This window comes from Salmo trutta, chromosome 16, assembly GCF_901001165.1.
Source record: "Salmo trutta chromosome 16, fSalTru1.1, whole genome shotgun sequence".
Lineage (NCBI taxonomy): Eukaryota > Metazoa > Chordata > Actinopteri > Salmoniformes > Salmonidae > Salmo > Salmo trutta.
This window is the reverse complement of record NC_042972.1, coordinates 1,840,345-1,858,289: the sequence shown is the minus strand read 5'-3', so window position 1 is coordinate 1,858,289 and position 17,945 is coordinate 1,840,345. Positions and strand designations below refer to the sequence as shown.

General features: G+C 48.6%; 1 protein-coding gene across 1 annotated transcript in view; it reads left to right on the top strand.

Annotated features, from left to right (window-relative positions):
• Nucleotides 1-1,832: 1,832 nt before the first annotated feature.
• The window catches only part of cass4 (Cas scaffold protein family member 4), a gene marked incomplete at its 3' end in the record, with an annotated part of 32,571 nt that continues 16,458 nt past the window's right edge, over nt 1,833-17,945 (top strand). The window contains 1 exon segment of the mRNA XM_029692727.1: nt 1,833-2,382. Within this exon segment, the coding sequence (XP_029548587.1) occupies nt 2,377-2,382 (6 nt within the window).

Below are 17,945 nucleotides of genomic sequence, written 5' to 3'. Positions count from 1 at the left end.
AGCAGGGTGAGGGTTGAGTTAGCTGGGTGAGTTAGCAGGGTGAGGGTTGAGTTAGCTGGGTGAGTTAGCAGGGTGAGGGGTGAGTTAGCGGGGTGAGGGGTGAGTTAGCAGGGTGAGGGGTGAGTTAGCAGGGTGAGGGGTGAGTTAGCAGGGTGAGGGTTGAGTTAGCTGGGTGAGGGGTGAGTTAGCTGGGTGAGGGGTGAGTTAGCTGGGTGAGGGGTGAGTTAGCTGGGGTGAGGGGTGAGTTAGCGGGGTGAGGGATGAGTTAGCTGGGTGAGTTAGCAGGGTGAGGGGTGAGTTAGCAGGGTGAGGGTTGAGTTAGCTGGGTGAGGGGTGAGTTAGCTGGGTGAGGGGTGAGTTAGCTGGGTGAGGGGTGAGTTAGTGGGGTGAGGGGTGAGTTAGCTGGGGTGAGTTAGCAGGGTGAGGGGTGAGTTAGCAGGGTGAGGGTTGAGTTAGCTGGGTGAGGGGTGAGTTAGCTGGGTGAGTTGGCAGGGTGAGGGGTGAGTTAGCGGGGTGAGGCGTGAGTTAGTGTGGTGAGGGGTGAGTTAGCAGGTTGAGGGGTGAGTTAGCAGGGTGAGGGGTGAGTTAGCAGGGTGAGGGGTGAGTTAGCAGGGTGAGGGGTGAGTTAGCGGGGTGAGGGGTGAGTTGGCAGGGTGAGGGGTGAGTTAGCAGGGTGAGGGGTGAGTTAGCAGGGTGAGGGGTGAGTTAGCTGGGTGAGTTAGCAGGGTGAGGGTGAGTTAGCAGGGGGAGGGGTGAGTTAGCAGGGTGAGGGGTGAGTTAGAGGGGGGAGGGGGGAGTTAGCGGGTGAGGGGTGAGTTAGCTGGGTGAGTTAGCAGGGTGAGGAGTGGGTTAGCGGGGTGAGGGGTGAGTTAGCTGGGTGAGTTAGCAGGGTGAGGGGTGAGTTAGCAGGGTGAGGAGTGAGTTAGCAGGGGGAGGGGTGAGTTAGCAGGGTGAGGGGTGAGTTAGCGGGGTGAGGGGTGAGTCAGCTGGGTGAGTTAGCAGGGTGAGGGGTGAGTTAGCGGGGTGAGGGGTGAGTTAGCGGGGTGAGGGGTGAGTTAGCGGGGTGAGGGGTGAGTTAGCAGGGTGAGGGGTGAGTTAGCAGGGTGAGGGTTGAGTTAGCGGGGTGAGGGGTGAGTGAGGGGTGAGGGGTGAGTTAGCAGGGTGAGGGTTGAGTTAGCTGGGTGAGGGGTGAGTTAGCGGGGTGAGGGGTGAGTTAGCAGGGTGAGGGGTGAGTTAGCAGGGCGAGGGTGAGTTAGCTGGGTGAGGGGTGAGTTAGCTGGGTGAGTTAGCACGGTGAGGGGTGAGTTAGCAGGGTGAGGGTTGAGTTAGCTGGGTGAGGGGTGAGTTAGTGGGGTGAGGGGTGAGTTAGCAGGGTGAGGGGTGAGTTAGCAGGGTGAGGGGTGAGTTAGCAGGGTGAGGGGTGAGTTAGCAGGGTGAGGGGTGAGTTAGCGGGGTGAGGGGTGAGTTAGCAGGGTGAGGGTTGAGTTAGCTGGGTGAGGGGTGAGTTAGCTGGGTGAGGGGTGAGTTAGCTGGGTGAGGGGTGAGTTAGCGGGGTGAGGGTGAGTTAGCTGGGTGAGGGGTGAGTTAGCTGGGTGAGTTAGCACGGTGAGGGGTGAGTTAGCAGGGTGAGGGTTGAGTTAGCTGGGTGAGGGGTGAGTTAGTGGGGTGAGGGGTGAGTTAGCAGGGTGAGGGGTGAGTTAGCAGGGTGAGGGGTGAGTTAGCGGGGTGAGGGGTGAGTTAGAGGGATGAGGGTGTGGCCAATGAGAGAGGGGTGCTTCAGCCAGCCATTGAGAAACCAGGAAACCCCATCTGTCAACGCCTGCTGAGCGTTCTGCCCCTTCGGTGACGGTTCTGGGCTCTGTGACAAGCACACAATGTGTTTCAGAGAGGGAGAGAGGGACAATCACCGCAGCCCTGCTTCGCAGAGAGGATTCATCACTCTTGCTTGAACTGAAATTGGTGCCCGTACTGTTTATATTTTAGGTGCCGGATCTGCAGTCTTTCTAGGCCGATATTCTACAAGAGGTGCAGGAACTCAAGCTGTTAAAACATTTTTGCCTTAACTTCCAGTGTGTTTTTACTCAAGTCAAACACTGGATTCAGCAGACAGACAGACAGACAGACAGACAGACAGACAGACAGACAGACAGACAGACAAGCAGACAGATAGACAGACAGACAGACAGACAGACAGACAGACAGACAGACAGACAGACAGACAGACAGACAGACAGACAGACAAGCAGACAGATAGACAGACAAGCAGACAGACAAAACCCCCTAGTTATGATTGACGGTATAGAGGAGGACCTGTGAACTGGACTACTAAACTAACAACTGTTTTTCCCGAGTTGCTGAATACGGAGGATTTTCAACATGGAGGTACGTCCCAGCACTTTGACAACTGATCATTTTGTGCAATGTAAATCAGCCGGTTATCTAGTGTTTGAAGTCTATGTAGAAATGCTGTGTGTTTTGCTCTTTCCAGTCGCTGGTTCATTCATTCATTCATTCATTGCCTTAGTTTATGTTGTGCCGTCTGAAAGGAATGTTTGCTTGTAGACCACCTGCTTCGATTTCACTTTGAGTTGCTGTGTCAGCGAGTAGCTACCTCCTATTTCCATGCCCCTCACCCCTCTACCCCCACTCCCCCCCCCCCCCCCCCCCCCCCCCCCAGCTCTGTAATACGAGAGTATTTCTTGTCAGAGAGATTCTCAGCCTTTTATGAGCCCTCATTAAACCCTCAGCCTTTAGAAGATGTATAGAAGCCAGGCTTTGAGAAGCACAACAAGTTGCATCCCCAACTGACAGCCTTGTCCTCTGCGTAGCTCCTGACCTGGCTCCATAGGGAGGGTTGTATTTGGTACAGACACCAGGCTTCAGAAGCTGTGTATGAAGACACGCTGTTAAAATAACTAACAGCTAAAACCAGATCTATGGAGCTTCGCAGCTGGTCTCAAGTGTTTTAAAAGCGTGAAGCTCTGTAGCTGCTGGTGAGAGGATTACAAGTTGGAATGAGACAGCAGGGCTATGTACTGACAGAGTCTGTGTCCCTCTGTCTGTCTGGGTCCCTCTGTCTGTCTGGGTCTGTCAGGGTCTGTGTCCCTCTGTCTGTCTGGCTCTGTGTCCTTCTGTCTGGTCTGTGTCCCTCTGTCTGGGTCTGTGTCCCTCTGTCTGTCTGGGTCTGTGTCTCTCTGTCTGTCTGGGTCTGTGTCCCTCTGTCTGTCTGGGTCTGTGTCTCTCTGTCTGTCTGGGTCTGTGTCCCTCTGTCTGTCTGGGTCTGTGTCCCTCTGTCTGTCCCTCTGTCTGTCAGGGTCTGTGTCCCTCTGTCTGTCTGGGTCCCTCTGTCTGTCTGGGTCTGTGTCCCTCTGTCTGTCCCTCTGTCTGTCAGGGTCTGTGTCCCTCTGTCTGTCTGGGTCTGTCAGGGTCTGTGTCCCTCTGTCTGTCCTTCTGTCTGTCAGGGTCTGTGTCCCTCTGTCTGTCTGGGTCTGTGTCCTTCTGTCTGGGTCTGTGTCCCTCTGTCTGTCTGGGTCTGTGTCCCTCTGTCTGTCTGGGTCTGTGTCCCTCTGTCTGTCTGGGTCTGTGTCTCTCTGTCTGTCTGGGTCTGTGTCCCTCTGTCTGTCTGGGTCTGTGTCCCTCTGTCTGTCTGGGTCTGTGTCCCTCTGTCTGTCTGGGTCTGTCAGGGTCTGTGTCCCTCTGTCTGTCTGGGTCTGTGTCCTTCTGTCTGGGTCTGTGTCCCTCTGTCTGTCCCTCTGTCTGTCAGGGTCTGTGTCCCTCTGTCTGTCTTTGTCTTCCCTTGTCGTAGTGTCTGTGTCCCTCTGTCTGTCAGGGTCTGTGTCCCTCTGTCTGTCTGGGTCTGTGTCCCTCTGTCTGTCTGGGTCTGTGTCCCTCTGTCTGTCAGGGTCTGTGTCCCTCTGTCTGTCTGGGTCTGTGTCCCTCTGTCTGTCTGGGTCTGTGTCCCTCTGTCTGTCTGGGTCTGTGTCCCTCTGTCTGTCTGGGTCTGTGTCCCTCTGTCTGTCTGGGTCTGTGTCCCTCTGTCTGTCTGGGTCTGTCAGGGTCTGTGTCCCTCTGTCTGTCAGGGTCTGTGTCCCTCTGTCTGGGTCTGTGTCCCTCTGTCTGGGTCTGTGTCCCTCTGTCTGTCAGGGTCTGTGTCCCTCTGTCTGTCTGGGTCTGTGTCCCTCTGTCTGTCTGGGTCTGTGTCCCTCTGTCTGTCTGGGTCTGTGTCCCTCTGTCTGTCCCTCTGTCTGTCAGGGTCTGTCAGGATCTGTGTCCCTCTGTCTGGGTCTGTGTCCCTCTGTCTGTCTGGGTCTGTGTCCCTCTGTCTGTCAGGGTCTGTGTCCCTCTGTCTGTCTGGGTCTGTGTCCCTCTGTCTGTCTGGGTCTGTGTCCCTCTGTCTGTCTGGGTCTGTGTCCTCTGTCTGTCAGGGTCTGTGTCCCTCTGTCTGTCAGGGTCTGTGTCCTCTGTCTGTCTGGGTCTGTGTCCCTCTGTCTGTCAGGGTCTGTGTCCCTCTGTCTGTCTGTCTGGGTCTGTGTCCTCTGTCAGGGTCTGTGTCCCTCTGTCTGTCAGGGTCTGTGTCCCTCTGTCTGTCTGGGTCTGTGTCGATCTGTCTGTCTTCGTCTTCTCTTGTCGTAGTGTGTGTGTGATCATGGCCACCGGTAAAAGCAGAAGATGCAGGAGGTCAGGAAGTCTGTAGTTAAATAAAACCAGACGGTAGCAGGAGATAAGCTGCAGAAGCTGTCAATGCTGCTCATGAAAACACAGTATACAGTTACTAACCCTGGTCACTACAGTACTACAGTATACAGTTACTAACCCTGGTCACTACAGTACTACAGTACTACAGTATACAGTTACTAACCCTGGTTACTACAGTACTACAGTATACAGCTACTAACCCTGGTCACTACAGTACTACAGTATACAGCTACTAACCCTGGTTACTACAGTACTACAGTACTACAGTATACAGTTACTAACCCTGGTCACTACAGTACTACAGTATACAGTTACTAACCCTGGTTACTACAGTACTACAGTATACAGCTACGAACCCTGGTTACTACAGTACTACAGTACTACAGTATACAGTTACTAACCCTGGTCACTACAGTACTACAGTATACAGTTACTAACCCTGGTCACTACAGTACTACAGTATACAGTTACTAACCCTGGTCACTACAGTACTACAGTACTACAGTTACTAACCCTGGTCACTACAGTACTACAGTATACAGTTACTAACCCTGGTTACTACAGTACTACAGTACTACAGCTACTAACCCTGGTTACTACAGTATACAGTTACTAACCCTGGTTACTACAGTACTACAGTACTACAGTATACAGCTACTAACCCTGGTCACTACAGTACTACAGTACTACAGTACTACAGTTACTAACCCTGGTTACTACAGTAGTACAGTACTACAGTATACAGTTACTAACCCTGGTCACTACAGTACTACAGTACTACAGCTACTAACCCTGGTTACTACAGTATACAGTTACTAACCCTGGTTACTACAGTACTACAGTATACAGTTACTAACCCTGGTCACTACAGTACTACAGTATACAGCTACTAACCCTGGTCACTACAGTACTACAGTACTACAGTTACTAACCCTGGTCACTACAGTACTACAGTATACAGTTACTAACCCTGGTTACTACAGTACTACAGTACTACAGTATACAGTTACTAACCCCGGTTACTACAGTACTACAGTATACAGTTACTAACCCTGGTCACTACAGTACTACAGTATACAGCTACTAACCCTGGTCACTACAGTACTACAGTACTACAGTTACTAACCCTGGTCACTACAGTACTACAGTATACAGTTACTAACCCTGGTTACTACAGTACTACAGTACTACAGTATACAGTTACTAACCCTGGTCACTACAGTACTACAGTATACAGTTACTAACCCTGGTCACTACAGTACTACAGTACTACAGTATACAGTTACTAACCCTGGTCACTACAGTACTACAGTATACAGCTACTAACCCTGGTCCCTACAGTACTACAGTACTACAGTATACAGTTACTAACCCTGGTTACTACAGTACTACAGTATACAGCTACTAACCCTGGTCACTACAGTACTACAGTATACAGTTACTAACCCTGGTCACTACAGTACTACAGTATACAGCTACTAACCCTGGTTACTACAGTACTACAGTATACAGTTACTAACCCTGGTCACTACAGTACTACAGCTACTAACCCTGGTTACTACAGTACTACAGTACTACAGTATACAGCTACTAACCCTGGTCACTACAGTACTACAGTACTACAGTACTACAGTTACTAACTCTGGGTACTACAGTATACAGTTACTAACCCTGGTCACTACAGTACTACAGTACTACAGCTACTAACCCTGGTTACTACAGTATACAGTTACTAACCCTGGTTACTACAGTACTACAGTATACAGTTACTAACCCTGGTCACTACAGTACTACAGTATACAGTTACTAACCCTGGTTACTACAGTACTACAGTATACAGTTACTAACCCCGGTTACTACAGTACTACAGTATACAGTTACTAACCCTGGTCACTACAGTACTACAGTACTACAGTTACTAACCCTGGTCACTACAGTACTACAGTATACAGTTACTAACCCTGGTTACTACAGTACTACAGTACTACAGTATACAGTTACTAACCCCGGTTACTACAGTACTACAGTATACAGTTACTAACCCTGGTCACTACAGTACTACAGTATACAGTTACTAACCCTGGTTACTACAGTACTACAGTACTACAGTATACAGTTACTAACCCTAGTCACTACAGTACTACAGTACTACAGTATACAGTTACTAACCCTGGTCACTACAGTACTACAGTACTACAGTATACAGTTACTAACCCTGGTCACTACAGTACTACAGTATACAGCTACTAACCCTGGTTACTACAGTACTACAGTACTACAGTATACAGTTACTAACCCTGGTCACTACAGTACTACAGTATACAGTTACTAACCCTGGTCACTACAGTACTACAGTATACAGTTACTAACCCTGGTCACTACAGTATACAGTATACAGTTACTAACCCTGGTCACTACAGTACTACAGTACTACAGTATACAGTTACTAACCCTGGTCACTACAGTACTACAGTATACAGCTACTAACCCTGGTCACTACAGTACTACAGTACTACAGTACTACAGCTACTAACCCTGGTCACTACAGTACTACAGTATACAGTTACTAACCCTGGTCACTACAGTACTACAGTACTACAGTACTACAGCTACTAACCCTGGTCACTACAGTACTACAGTATACAGTTACTAACCCTGGTCACTACAGTACTACAGTATACAGCTACTAACCCTGGTTACTACAGTACTACAGTATACAGCTACTAACCCTGGTCACTACAGTACTACAGTACTACAGTACTACAGCTACTAACCCTGGTCACTACAGTACTACAGTATACAGTTACTAACCCTGGTCACTACAGTACTACAGTACTACAGTACTACAGCTACTAACCCTGGTCACTACAGTACTACAGTATACAGTTACTAACCCTGGTCACTACAGTACTACAGTATACAGCTACTAACCCTGGTTACTACAGTACTACAGTACTACAGTATACAGTTACTAACCCTGGTTACTACAGTACTACAGTACTACAGTTACTAACCCTGGTCACTACAGTACTACAGTACTACAGTTACTAACCCTGGTCACTACAGTACTACAGTACTACAGTATACAGCTACTAACCCTGGTTACTACAGTACTACAGTACTACAGTATACAGTTACTAACCCTGGTCACTACAGTACTACAGTATACAGCTACTAACCCTGGTTACTACAGTACTACAGTATACAGTTAGTAACCCTGGTTACTACAGTACTACAGTACTACAGTTACTAACCCTGGTCACTACAGTACTACAGTATACAGTTACTAACCCTGGTCACTACAGTACTACAGTATACAGTTACTAACCCTGGTTACTACAGTACTACAGTATACAGTTACTAACCCTGGTCACTACAGTACTACAGTACTACAGTATACAGTTACTAACCCTGGTCACTACAATACTACAGTACTACAGTATACTACTACAGCACAGCATCTGCTCTCTCTCTCTCTGTATCGTTATGTGTCCTGAATTGTCCTTGATGCCAACGTTGGGATATTGCGTCATGTAGTTCTTTATGCTCAGTTTGTGACATAGTTCTCAGCGGTTGATACAGGAAATACCAGTGAGTCTCAAGGAGGTCATGTCAGTTTGCGTTTCAGCGTCAGTGGAGACAGTCTGTCTCCCAGCAGCCACTCTGTCTCTTTGTTTGGTTCATGGGTCAGAAGGGGACTCTCCATCCAGTACAAGAACACTTCCTGATGACCTCACTGATTCAGTAGAACTTCATTTTCTGATAATTCATTCATACTGTATGATGAAAACCTTTTTTGAAGACTGGTGTAATGCCAAATTCTTAGAGCTGGATATTTACTTGGTAAAGAGATGCGATATATTCTTTTCAATGTTCTCACAGACAACTACAGTATGTCACGCACACAGCTCGTCCTACCTAACCACTGTGTGTGTGATAGGGCAGGAAGTGAGGTCTGTAAAAATGACCTTTGCTCTCTCTTTCCCTCTCCCTCCCACTCTCTCCCCCTAACTGTGCTGTTTGCATATTTACTGTTGGTGTAATCCCCTGTGTAAACAATATTATCCGTATTAAAACGGTGAGACTGTTTATGTCTGCCAGGGAATCACAGTATCATTATCACAGTATCATTATCATAGACTAGATATCTGTATCATTATCATAGACTAGATATCTGTATCATTATCAAAGACTAGATATCTGTATCATTATCATAGACTAGATATCTGTATCATTATCATAGACAGTAGGTATCTGTATCATTATCATAGACTAGATATCTGTATCATTATCATAGACAGTAGGTATCATTATGATAGACAGTAGATATATGTCATTATCAAAGACAGTAGACATCTGTATCATTATCAAAGACAGTAGGTATCATTATGATAGACTAGATATCTGTATCATTATCATAGACAGTAGACATCTGTATCATTATCATAGACAGTATATATCTGTATAATAGACAGTAGATATCTGTATCATTATCATAGACAGTAGATATCTGTATCATTATCATAGACAGTATATATCTGTATAATAGACAGTAGATATCTGTATCATTATCATAGACAGTAGATATCTGTCATTATCAAAGACAGTAGATACACTATATATACAAAAGTATGTGGACACCCCTTCAAATGAGTGGATTCTATTTCAGCCACACCCGTTGCTGACAGGTGTATACAATCGAGCACACAGCCATGGAATCTCCATAGACAAACATTGGCGTTCTCTGGACTGATGAATCACTCTTCACCATCTTCACCAAAACTCAAATTGGTCCGTCTGACTGCCAGATGGTGAAGCGTGATTCATCACTCCAGAGAACGCGTTTTCACTCCTCCAGAGTCCAATGGCGGCGAGTTTTACACCCCTCCAGCCGACGCTTGGCATTGCACATGGTGATCTTAGGCTTGTGTGCGGCTGCTCGGCCATGGAAACCCATTTCATGAACCTTCCGACGAACAATTTTTACGCGCTTCAGTACTCAGCGGTCCCGTTCTGTGAGCTTGTGTGGCCTACCACTTCACGGCTGAGCCGTTGTTGCTCCTAGACGTTTCCACTCCACAATAACAGCACATACAGTTGACCGGGGGGAAGCTCTAGCAGGGTAGAAATTTGACGAACTGACTTGTTGGAAAGGTGGCATCCTATGATGGTGCCACGTTGAAAGTCACTGAGCTCTTCAGTAAGGCCATTCTATACTGCCAATGTTTGTCTATGGAGATTCCATGGCTGTGTGTTCGATTTTATACACCTGTCAGCAACGGGTGTGGCTGAAATAGCGGAATCCACTAATTTGAAGGGGTGTCTACATACTTTTGGATATATGGAGATAGTTTAGTGCCTAAAATAAGGGGTTAAATACAACAATATTAATAGTTTCCTGATCTCTCTTCTATCTCTCAGATATTGGACAGACACTTCAGAACAAACTTCCTTTCGTTTTTTATTCAATGTGTTTCTATAGGCTAATAGCAGTAAGGACTATCTGTTATTCAATATGTTTTAATAAAAGTTAAAGTTTTTTTATTTTACCAGGTAAGTTGACTGAGAACACATTCTCATTTACAGCAACGACCTGAGGAATAGTTACAGGGGAGAGGAGGAATGACTAGCTGACCGTAGAAAGGCCAGAGTGGGAATTTAGCCAGGACACCAGGGTTAACACCCCAACTTTTACAATATGTGCCAGGGGATCTTTAGTGACCACAGAGAGTCAGGACACCCATTTAACATTCCATCCGAAAGACTGCACCCTACACAGGGCAATGTCCCCAATCACTGCCCTGGGGCATTGGGATATTTCTTTTTCAGACTAGAGGAAAGGGTGCCTCTGACTGGCCCTCCAACACCACTTCCAGCAGCATCTGGTCTCCCATCCAGGGACTGACCAGGATCAACCCTGCTTAGCTTCAGAAGCAGGCCAGCAGTGGGATGCTTCTGGCTCTAGGGTTGGGTTAAACCGACATAGGAGCTTTGAATAAAATACTGGAGACTGACTCAGCTCAGGGGAGCGATTTGGACAGAGGTTTTCCACTCGGCTGACGAAGATTTCTTTCTGAAAAGGATTGGATCCACTTTCAGATCTGTAAGTAAATTATTTTTATGACTTTATAAAAGCTAATTTATTAAGGATTTGGTTTTTGTTATAAATTGTCTGCTGTTTGTGCTTTGGATTTAGATTACACAGGCCTATGTAACAAGTCATTTCAATGTTAGACAATAACTACTTTGGAATTATATATGTTTCATATTAGCTCACTGTTTTCTGTTCTAAGTTTCATCCTTGTAATTTTGGAGAGGCCTCTAAACTCTCAGGGCCATTGGAGAGGCCTCTAAACTCTCAGGGCCATTGGAGAGGTCTCTAAACTCTCAGGGCCATTGGAGAGGTCTCTAAATTCTCAGGGCCATTGGAGAGGCCTCTAAACTCTCAGGGCCATTGGAGAGGTCTCTAAACTCTCAGGGCCATTGGAGAGGCCTCGAAACTCTCAGGGCCGTTGGAGAGGCCTCGAAACTCTCAGGGCCGTTGGAGAGGCCACTAAACTCTCAGGGCCATTGAAGAGGCCACTGAACTCTCAGGGCCATTGGAGAGGCCACTAAACTCTCAGGGCCATTGAAGAGGCCACTGAACTCTCAGATCCATTGGAGAGGCCACTGAACTCTCACGGCCATTGGAGAGGCCACTAAACTCTCAGGGTCGTTGGAGAGGCCACTAAACTCTCAGGGTCGTTGGAGAGGCCACTGAACTCTCAGGGCCATTGAAGAGGCCACTGAACTCTCACGGCCATTGAAGAGGCCACTGAACCCTCAGGGCCGTTGGAGAGGCCACTAAACTCTCAGGGCCGTTGTTTATTTGTGGTCCTCAGCTCTGCCTTTGTCTCTAAAGTTTTACTGTTTACATTGTGTGTGTGTGTGTGTGCTTCACACCTTGTATGTGAGTCGCTGTACATATATAGTTTCGGTTTGGTGCTTTTACTTTACAGTAATGTCGTTTAGTAAATTTAGTCAACTGTAATTCTGTGTGTCTTTATAACAGTATATCTCTTTATTTGATTCACTACAGAGGAGGAAGCAGAGGATTTGGATGATGCCGTTTGAGAGTCACCCCTCCCAGCTAGCGCCCCCTGCCGGTCAAGGTCTTCACCCCTCCCCAGCAAGCGCCCCCCGCCGGTCAAGGTCTTCACCCCTCCCAGCAAGCTCCCCCCGCGCCAGTCAAGGTCTTCACCCCTCCCCAACAAGCGCCCCCCGCCGGTCAAGGTCTTCACCCCTCCCCAACAAGCGCCCCACGCCGGTCAAGGTCTTCACCCCTCCCCAGCTAGCGCCCCCCGCCGGTCAAGGCCTTCACCCCTCCCCAGCAAGCGCCCCCCGCCGGTCAAGGTCTTCACCCCTCCCCAACAAGCGCCCCGCGCCGGTCAAGGTCTTCACCCCCCACTACTATGATAATCACCCCGTCTGATGGTTCTACATCCTGTTTTCATAGACCTCTTGAAAAAGAAAATAGGGGCTTGTGGCACCATTCGTCCTAACAGAATCGGTTTCTCCGAGACCAAGGTAAACAACATGACAAAGACAGCGGAGATGGGGACCATACGTTGGATCAGGACTAACAAGCTGCTGTTTGTGAAATGGAAAGACACTAGGGAAGGAACCATGCTCACCACACAGCATAAGGCATTACATAACAACCATGTTTCAAGGAGGGTGAAAAAGGAAGAATTGCCCCCCCCACTCAAGGTGAGGGCCACTATCCAACATACATGCCAAAGGACAACATCAAATCAAAGTTTATTTGTCACGTGCGCCGAATACAACAGGTGTAGACCTTACAGTGTAATGCTGAATACAACAGGTGTAGACCTTACTTACAGGCTCTAACTGACAATGCAAAAAAGGTATTAGGTGAACAATAGGTAAATAAAGAAATAAAACAACAGTAAAAAGACAGGCTATATACAGTAGCGAGGCTATAAAAGTAGCGAGGCTACGTACAGACACCGGTTAGTCAGGCTGATTGAGGTAGTATGTACATGTAGGTATGGTTAAAGTGACTATGCATATATGATGAACAGAGAGTAGCAGTAGCGTAAAAAGAGGGGTTGGCGGTGTCATGGTCGTCGGAATGATTGGACCAAGGCGCAGCGTGAGTTGCGTTCCACATCTTGTGAAACTTCAGCAAAATACAAAAACAATAAATGATCAAAACGAAACGTGAAGACAGTGAAGTGCAAACAGGCACCTACACAGAAACAAGAGCCCACAAAACACAGTGGGGAAATGGCTGCCTAAATATGATCCCCAATCAGAGACAATGCTAAACAGCTGCCTCTGATTGGGAACCATATCAAGCACACCAACATAGAAATAAACAACATAGAAATACCCCCAGTCACGCCCTGACCTACTATACCATAGAGAACCAAGGGCTCTCTATGGTCAGGGCGTGACAGTACCCCCCCCCCAAAGGTGCGGACTCCGGCCGCAAAACCTGAAACAAACTGGGGAGGGTAGGGGGGGTGATTAGTGTCGGTGGCGGCTCTGGTGCGGGACGAAGTACCCGCTCATCCCGCCAGCATCGGTGGCGGCTCTGGTGCGGAACGAAGAACCCGCTCATCCCGCCAGCATCGGGGGCGGCTCTGGTGCGGAACGAAGAACCCGCTCAGCTCCACCATCTTTGGTGGTGGCTCTGGTGTGGGCCGAAGAAACCGCTCATCCCGCGGATCCAGCCATGGACCCAGGCTGAACACTGTGCCTGGACTGGATCTCGATACCGAGGAAGGCTCCTGCCATGGAGCGGGACTGGACACCGGTCCTGGCCTGGACATCGGTGCAGAGGAAGACTCCTGCCATGGAGCGGGACTTGACACCGTGTCTGGACTGGGCTTTGGCGCCGAGGAGGGCTCCTGCCATGGAGCTGGACTGGACACCGTGTCTGGACTGGGCATCTTTTCAGAGGAGTGCTCCTGCCATGAAGCTGGACTGGACGCCGTGTTTGGAAGCTCCGGACCGTTGACCCTCGCTGAAGGTTCCGGACCATTGACTGTCGCTGGAAGTTCCGGGCTGTGGACGTCTCAGTAGGCTCCGGACTGTGGACCGTCGTTGGAGGTTCTGGACTGGGAACTGTCGCCGGAAGTTCTGGACTGTGAAAGCGCACTTGAGGCCTGATGCGTGGGGCCGGCACAGGACGTACTGGGCTGTGGAGGTGCACTGGAGACACATGGCACCAGACAAATGACACGCTCCTCAAGGCGAGTGTGGAGAGCTAGCACAGGACGTACAGGGCTGGGAAGGCGTACTGGAGACCTGGTGCGTGGAGCCGGCACAACTTTCACCAGACTGATAGCACGCGTCGTTGGAATGACTGGACCAAGGCGCAGCGTGAGTAGCGTTCCACATCTTTATTATAACGTGAAACTTCAGCAAAATACAAAAACAATAAATGATCAAACGAACCGTGAAGACAGTGAAGTGCGAACAGGCACCTACACAGAAACAAGATCCCACAAAACGCAGTGGGGAAATGGCTGCCTAAATATGATCCCCAATCAGAGACAATGCTAAACAGCTGCCTCTGATTGGGAACCATATCAAGCACACCAACATAGAAATAAACAACATAGAAATACCCCCAGTCCCGCCCTGACCTACTATACCATAGAGAACCAAGGGCTCTCTATGGTCAGGGCGTGACAGTACCCCCCCAAAGGTGCGGACTCCGGCCGCAAAACCTGAAACCAACTGGGGAGTAGGGGGGGTGATTAGTGTCGGTGGCGGCTCTGGTGCGGGACGAAGAACCCACTCATCCTGCCAGCATCGGGGGCGGCTCTGGTGCGGAACGAAGAACCCGCTCAGCTCCACCATCTTTGGTGGTGGCTCTGGTGTGGGCCGAAGAAACCGCTCATCCCGCAGATCCAGCCATGGACCCAGGCTGAACACTGTGCCTGGACTGGATCTCGATACCGAGGAAGGCTCCTGCCATGGAGCGGGACTGGACACCGGTCCTGGCCTGGACATCGGTGCAGAGGAAGACTCCTGCCATGGAGCGGGACTTGACACCGTGTCTGGACTGGGCTTCGGCGCCGAGGAGGGCTCCTGCCATGGAGCTGGACTGGACGCCGTGTTTGGAAGCTCCAGACCGTTGACCCTCGCTGAAGGTTCCAGACCGTGACTGTCGCTGGAGGTTCCGGGCTGTGGACCGTCTCAGGAGGCTCCGGACTGTGGACCGTCGTTGGAGGTTCTGGACTGGGAACTGTCGCCGGATGCTCTGGACTGGGAACCGTCGCCGGAAGCTCTAGACTGTGAAAGCGCACTTGAGGCCTGATGCATGGAGCTGGCACAGGACGTACTGGGCTGTGGAGGTGCACTGGAGACACATGGCACCGGACAAATGACACGCTGCTCAAGGCGAGTGTGGAGAGCTAGCACAGGACGTACAGGGCTGGGAAGGCGTACTGGAGACCTGGTGCGTGGAGCCGGCACAACTGTCACCAGACTGATAGCACGCTCTCAGGATGAGTACGGAGAGCTGACTCAGGTGGCATTAAACCGATAACACGCTCCTTAGGGCAAATGTCGTGCATCCTCCACCAATTTAATAACTCTCATTTCTCTCTCCTCCAAATTCTCCCTCAACTCACTGACGGTCTCTGATTCTCTCCGTTCACTCTCCTCCAGTTTCTCCCTCTTCTCCCAGACTGGCTCTGGTTCACTCCTCTGTTCCGCTGGACCACCCCTTGTGCCCCCTCCAAAAAATATTTTTTGGGGGCTTTCTATGTGGCCGCGAACCCCGGCGTCGTCGCTGTCCTCCATCATAACCTTCCGTCTGCCGCTCCTGCCAAGGAAGGCGATCCTGTCCTGCCAGGATTTCCTCCCAAGTCCAGGATCCCTTCCCATCCAGGATCTCCTCCCAAGTCCAGGATACACTCTCCTCCTGGGCACGCTGCTTGGTCCTGTTGTGGTGGGATCTTCTGTCATGGTCGTTGGAATGATTGGACCAAGGCGCAGCGTGAGTAGCGTTCCACATCTTTATTATAACGTGAAACTTCAGCAAAATACAAAAACAATAAATGATCAAACGAACCGTGAAGACAGTGAAGTGCAAACAGACACTTACACAAAAACAAGATCCCACAAAACACAGTGGGGAAATGACTGCCTAAATATGATCCCCAATCAGAGACAACGCAAAACAGCTGCCTCTGATTGGGAACCATATCAAGCACACCAACATAGAAATACACAACATAGAACACCCCCAACCACGTCCTGACCTCCTATACCATAGAGAACCAGGGGCTCTCTATGGTCAGGGCGTGACAGGCGGGTGGCGGGACACAATGCAGATAGCCCGGTTAGCCAATGTGCGAGAGCACAAGATACGATGAAAGTGATTTTTACTAACTCTGCTCATCTATCACTCCAGTGTTAATCTGTTCAATTGTAATTACTTTTCTACTATGGCCTATTTATTGCCGTACCTCCTCACGCCATTTGCACACACTGTATATAGACTTTCTTTTTTTCTATTGTGTTATTGACTGTATGTTTGTTTTACTCCATGTGTAACTCTGTGTTGTTATATGTGTCGAACTGCTTTGCTTTATCTTGGCCAGGTCGCAGTTGTAAATGAGAACTTTTTCTCAACTAGCCTACCTGGTTAAATAAAGGTGAAATAAATATAAATTAACTTTTTTTTCTGATATTGTTCACATGTTGTGGAAGCCATCTGATGTGTTTCCTGTTCATCAATGAAATATTACTTTCAAAATAAAAAAACAAAGCTTATTTTGTGTGTGTGTTTGATCTTGTGTATTCTGAACTATGTAACTCCTATCTATCTTCTGATCATTTCCTCATAATCTCCCAGATGTTTTCTTTCCAAATATACCAAGTGTTTGCATGTCAGAATTATGTAATTACATATGAATAGCAGTTAGTTTGAGGTATGTCTTTTTTTTAGGTGGAAATCTACATTTGACCGTTACATTTAAGAGCATACCACCTTGCATCCCACTGCTGGCTTGCCTCTGAAGCTAAGCAGGGTTGGTCCTGGTCAGTCCCTGGATGGGAGACCAGATGCTGCTGGAAGTGGTGTTGGAGGGCCAGTAGGAGACACTCTTTCCTCTGGTCTATAAAAATATCCCAAAGCCCCAGGGCAGTGATTGGGGACATTGCCCTGTGTAGGGTGCTGTCTTTCGGATGGAATGTTAAATGGGTGACCTGGCTCTCTGTGGTCACTAAAGATCCCCTGGTGTTTATTATAAGAGTAGGGGTGTTAACCCTGGTGTCCTGGCTAAATTCCCAATCTGGTCACCTAATCATCCCCAGCTTCCAATTGGCTCATTCATCCCCCTCTCCACTGTAACTATTCCCCAGATTGTTAATGTAAATGAGAATGTTTTCTCAGTCAAATTACCTGGTAAAATAGGTTGGTTAAAAGGCTTGCCAGGTAGCCACAAACAGCACAGTGTGATGAAAGTGATGTGTTGAGGCCAGCTGTAGTGTCTCTGTATTGAGGCCAGCTGTAGTGTCTCTGTATTGAGGCCAGCTGTAGTGTCTCTGTATTGAGGCCAGCTGTAGAGTCTCTGTATTGAGACCAGCTGTAGTGTCTCTGTATTGTAGTGTCTCTGTATTGAGGCCAGTTGTAGTGTCTCTGTATTGTAGTGTCTCTGTATTGAGGCCAGCTGTAGTGTCTCTGTATTGAGGCCAGCTGTAGTGTCTCTGTATTGAGCCCAGCTGTAGTGTCTCTGTATTGAGACCAGCTGTAGTGTCTCTGTATTGTAGTGTCTCTGTATTGTAGTGTCTCTGTATTGAGGCCAGCTGTAGAGTCTCTGTATTGAGGCCAGCTGTAGTGTCTCTGTATTGAGGCCAGCTGTAGTGTCTCTGTATTGTAGTGTCTCTGTATTGAGGCCAGCTGAAGTGTCTCTGTATTGAGGCCAGCTGTAGTGTCTCTGTATTGTGGCCAGCTGTAGTGTCTCTGTATTGAGGCCAGCTGTAGTGTCTCTGTATTGTAGCCTCTGTTTTGAGTCCAGCTGTAGAGTCTCTGTATTGAGGCCAGCTGTAGTGTCTCTGTATTGAGACCAGCTGTAGTGTCTCTGTATTGAGGACAGCTGTAGTGTCTCTGTATTGTAGTGTCTCTGTATTGAGGCCAGCTGTAGTCTCTCTGTATTGAGGCCAGCTGTATTGTCTATATCTCATCTGTAGAATGGAGGTTAATTTCAGTAAGCAGAAATGTATTT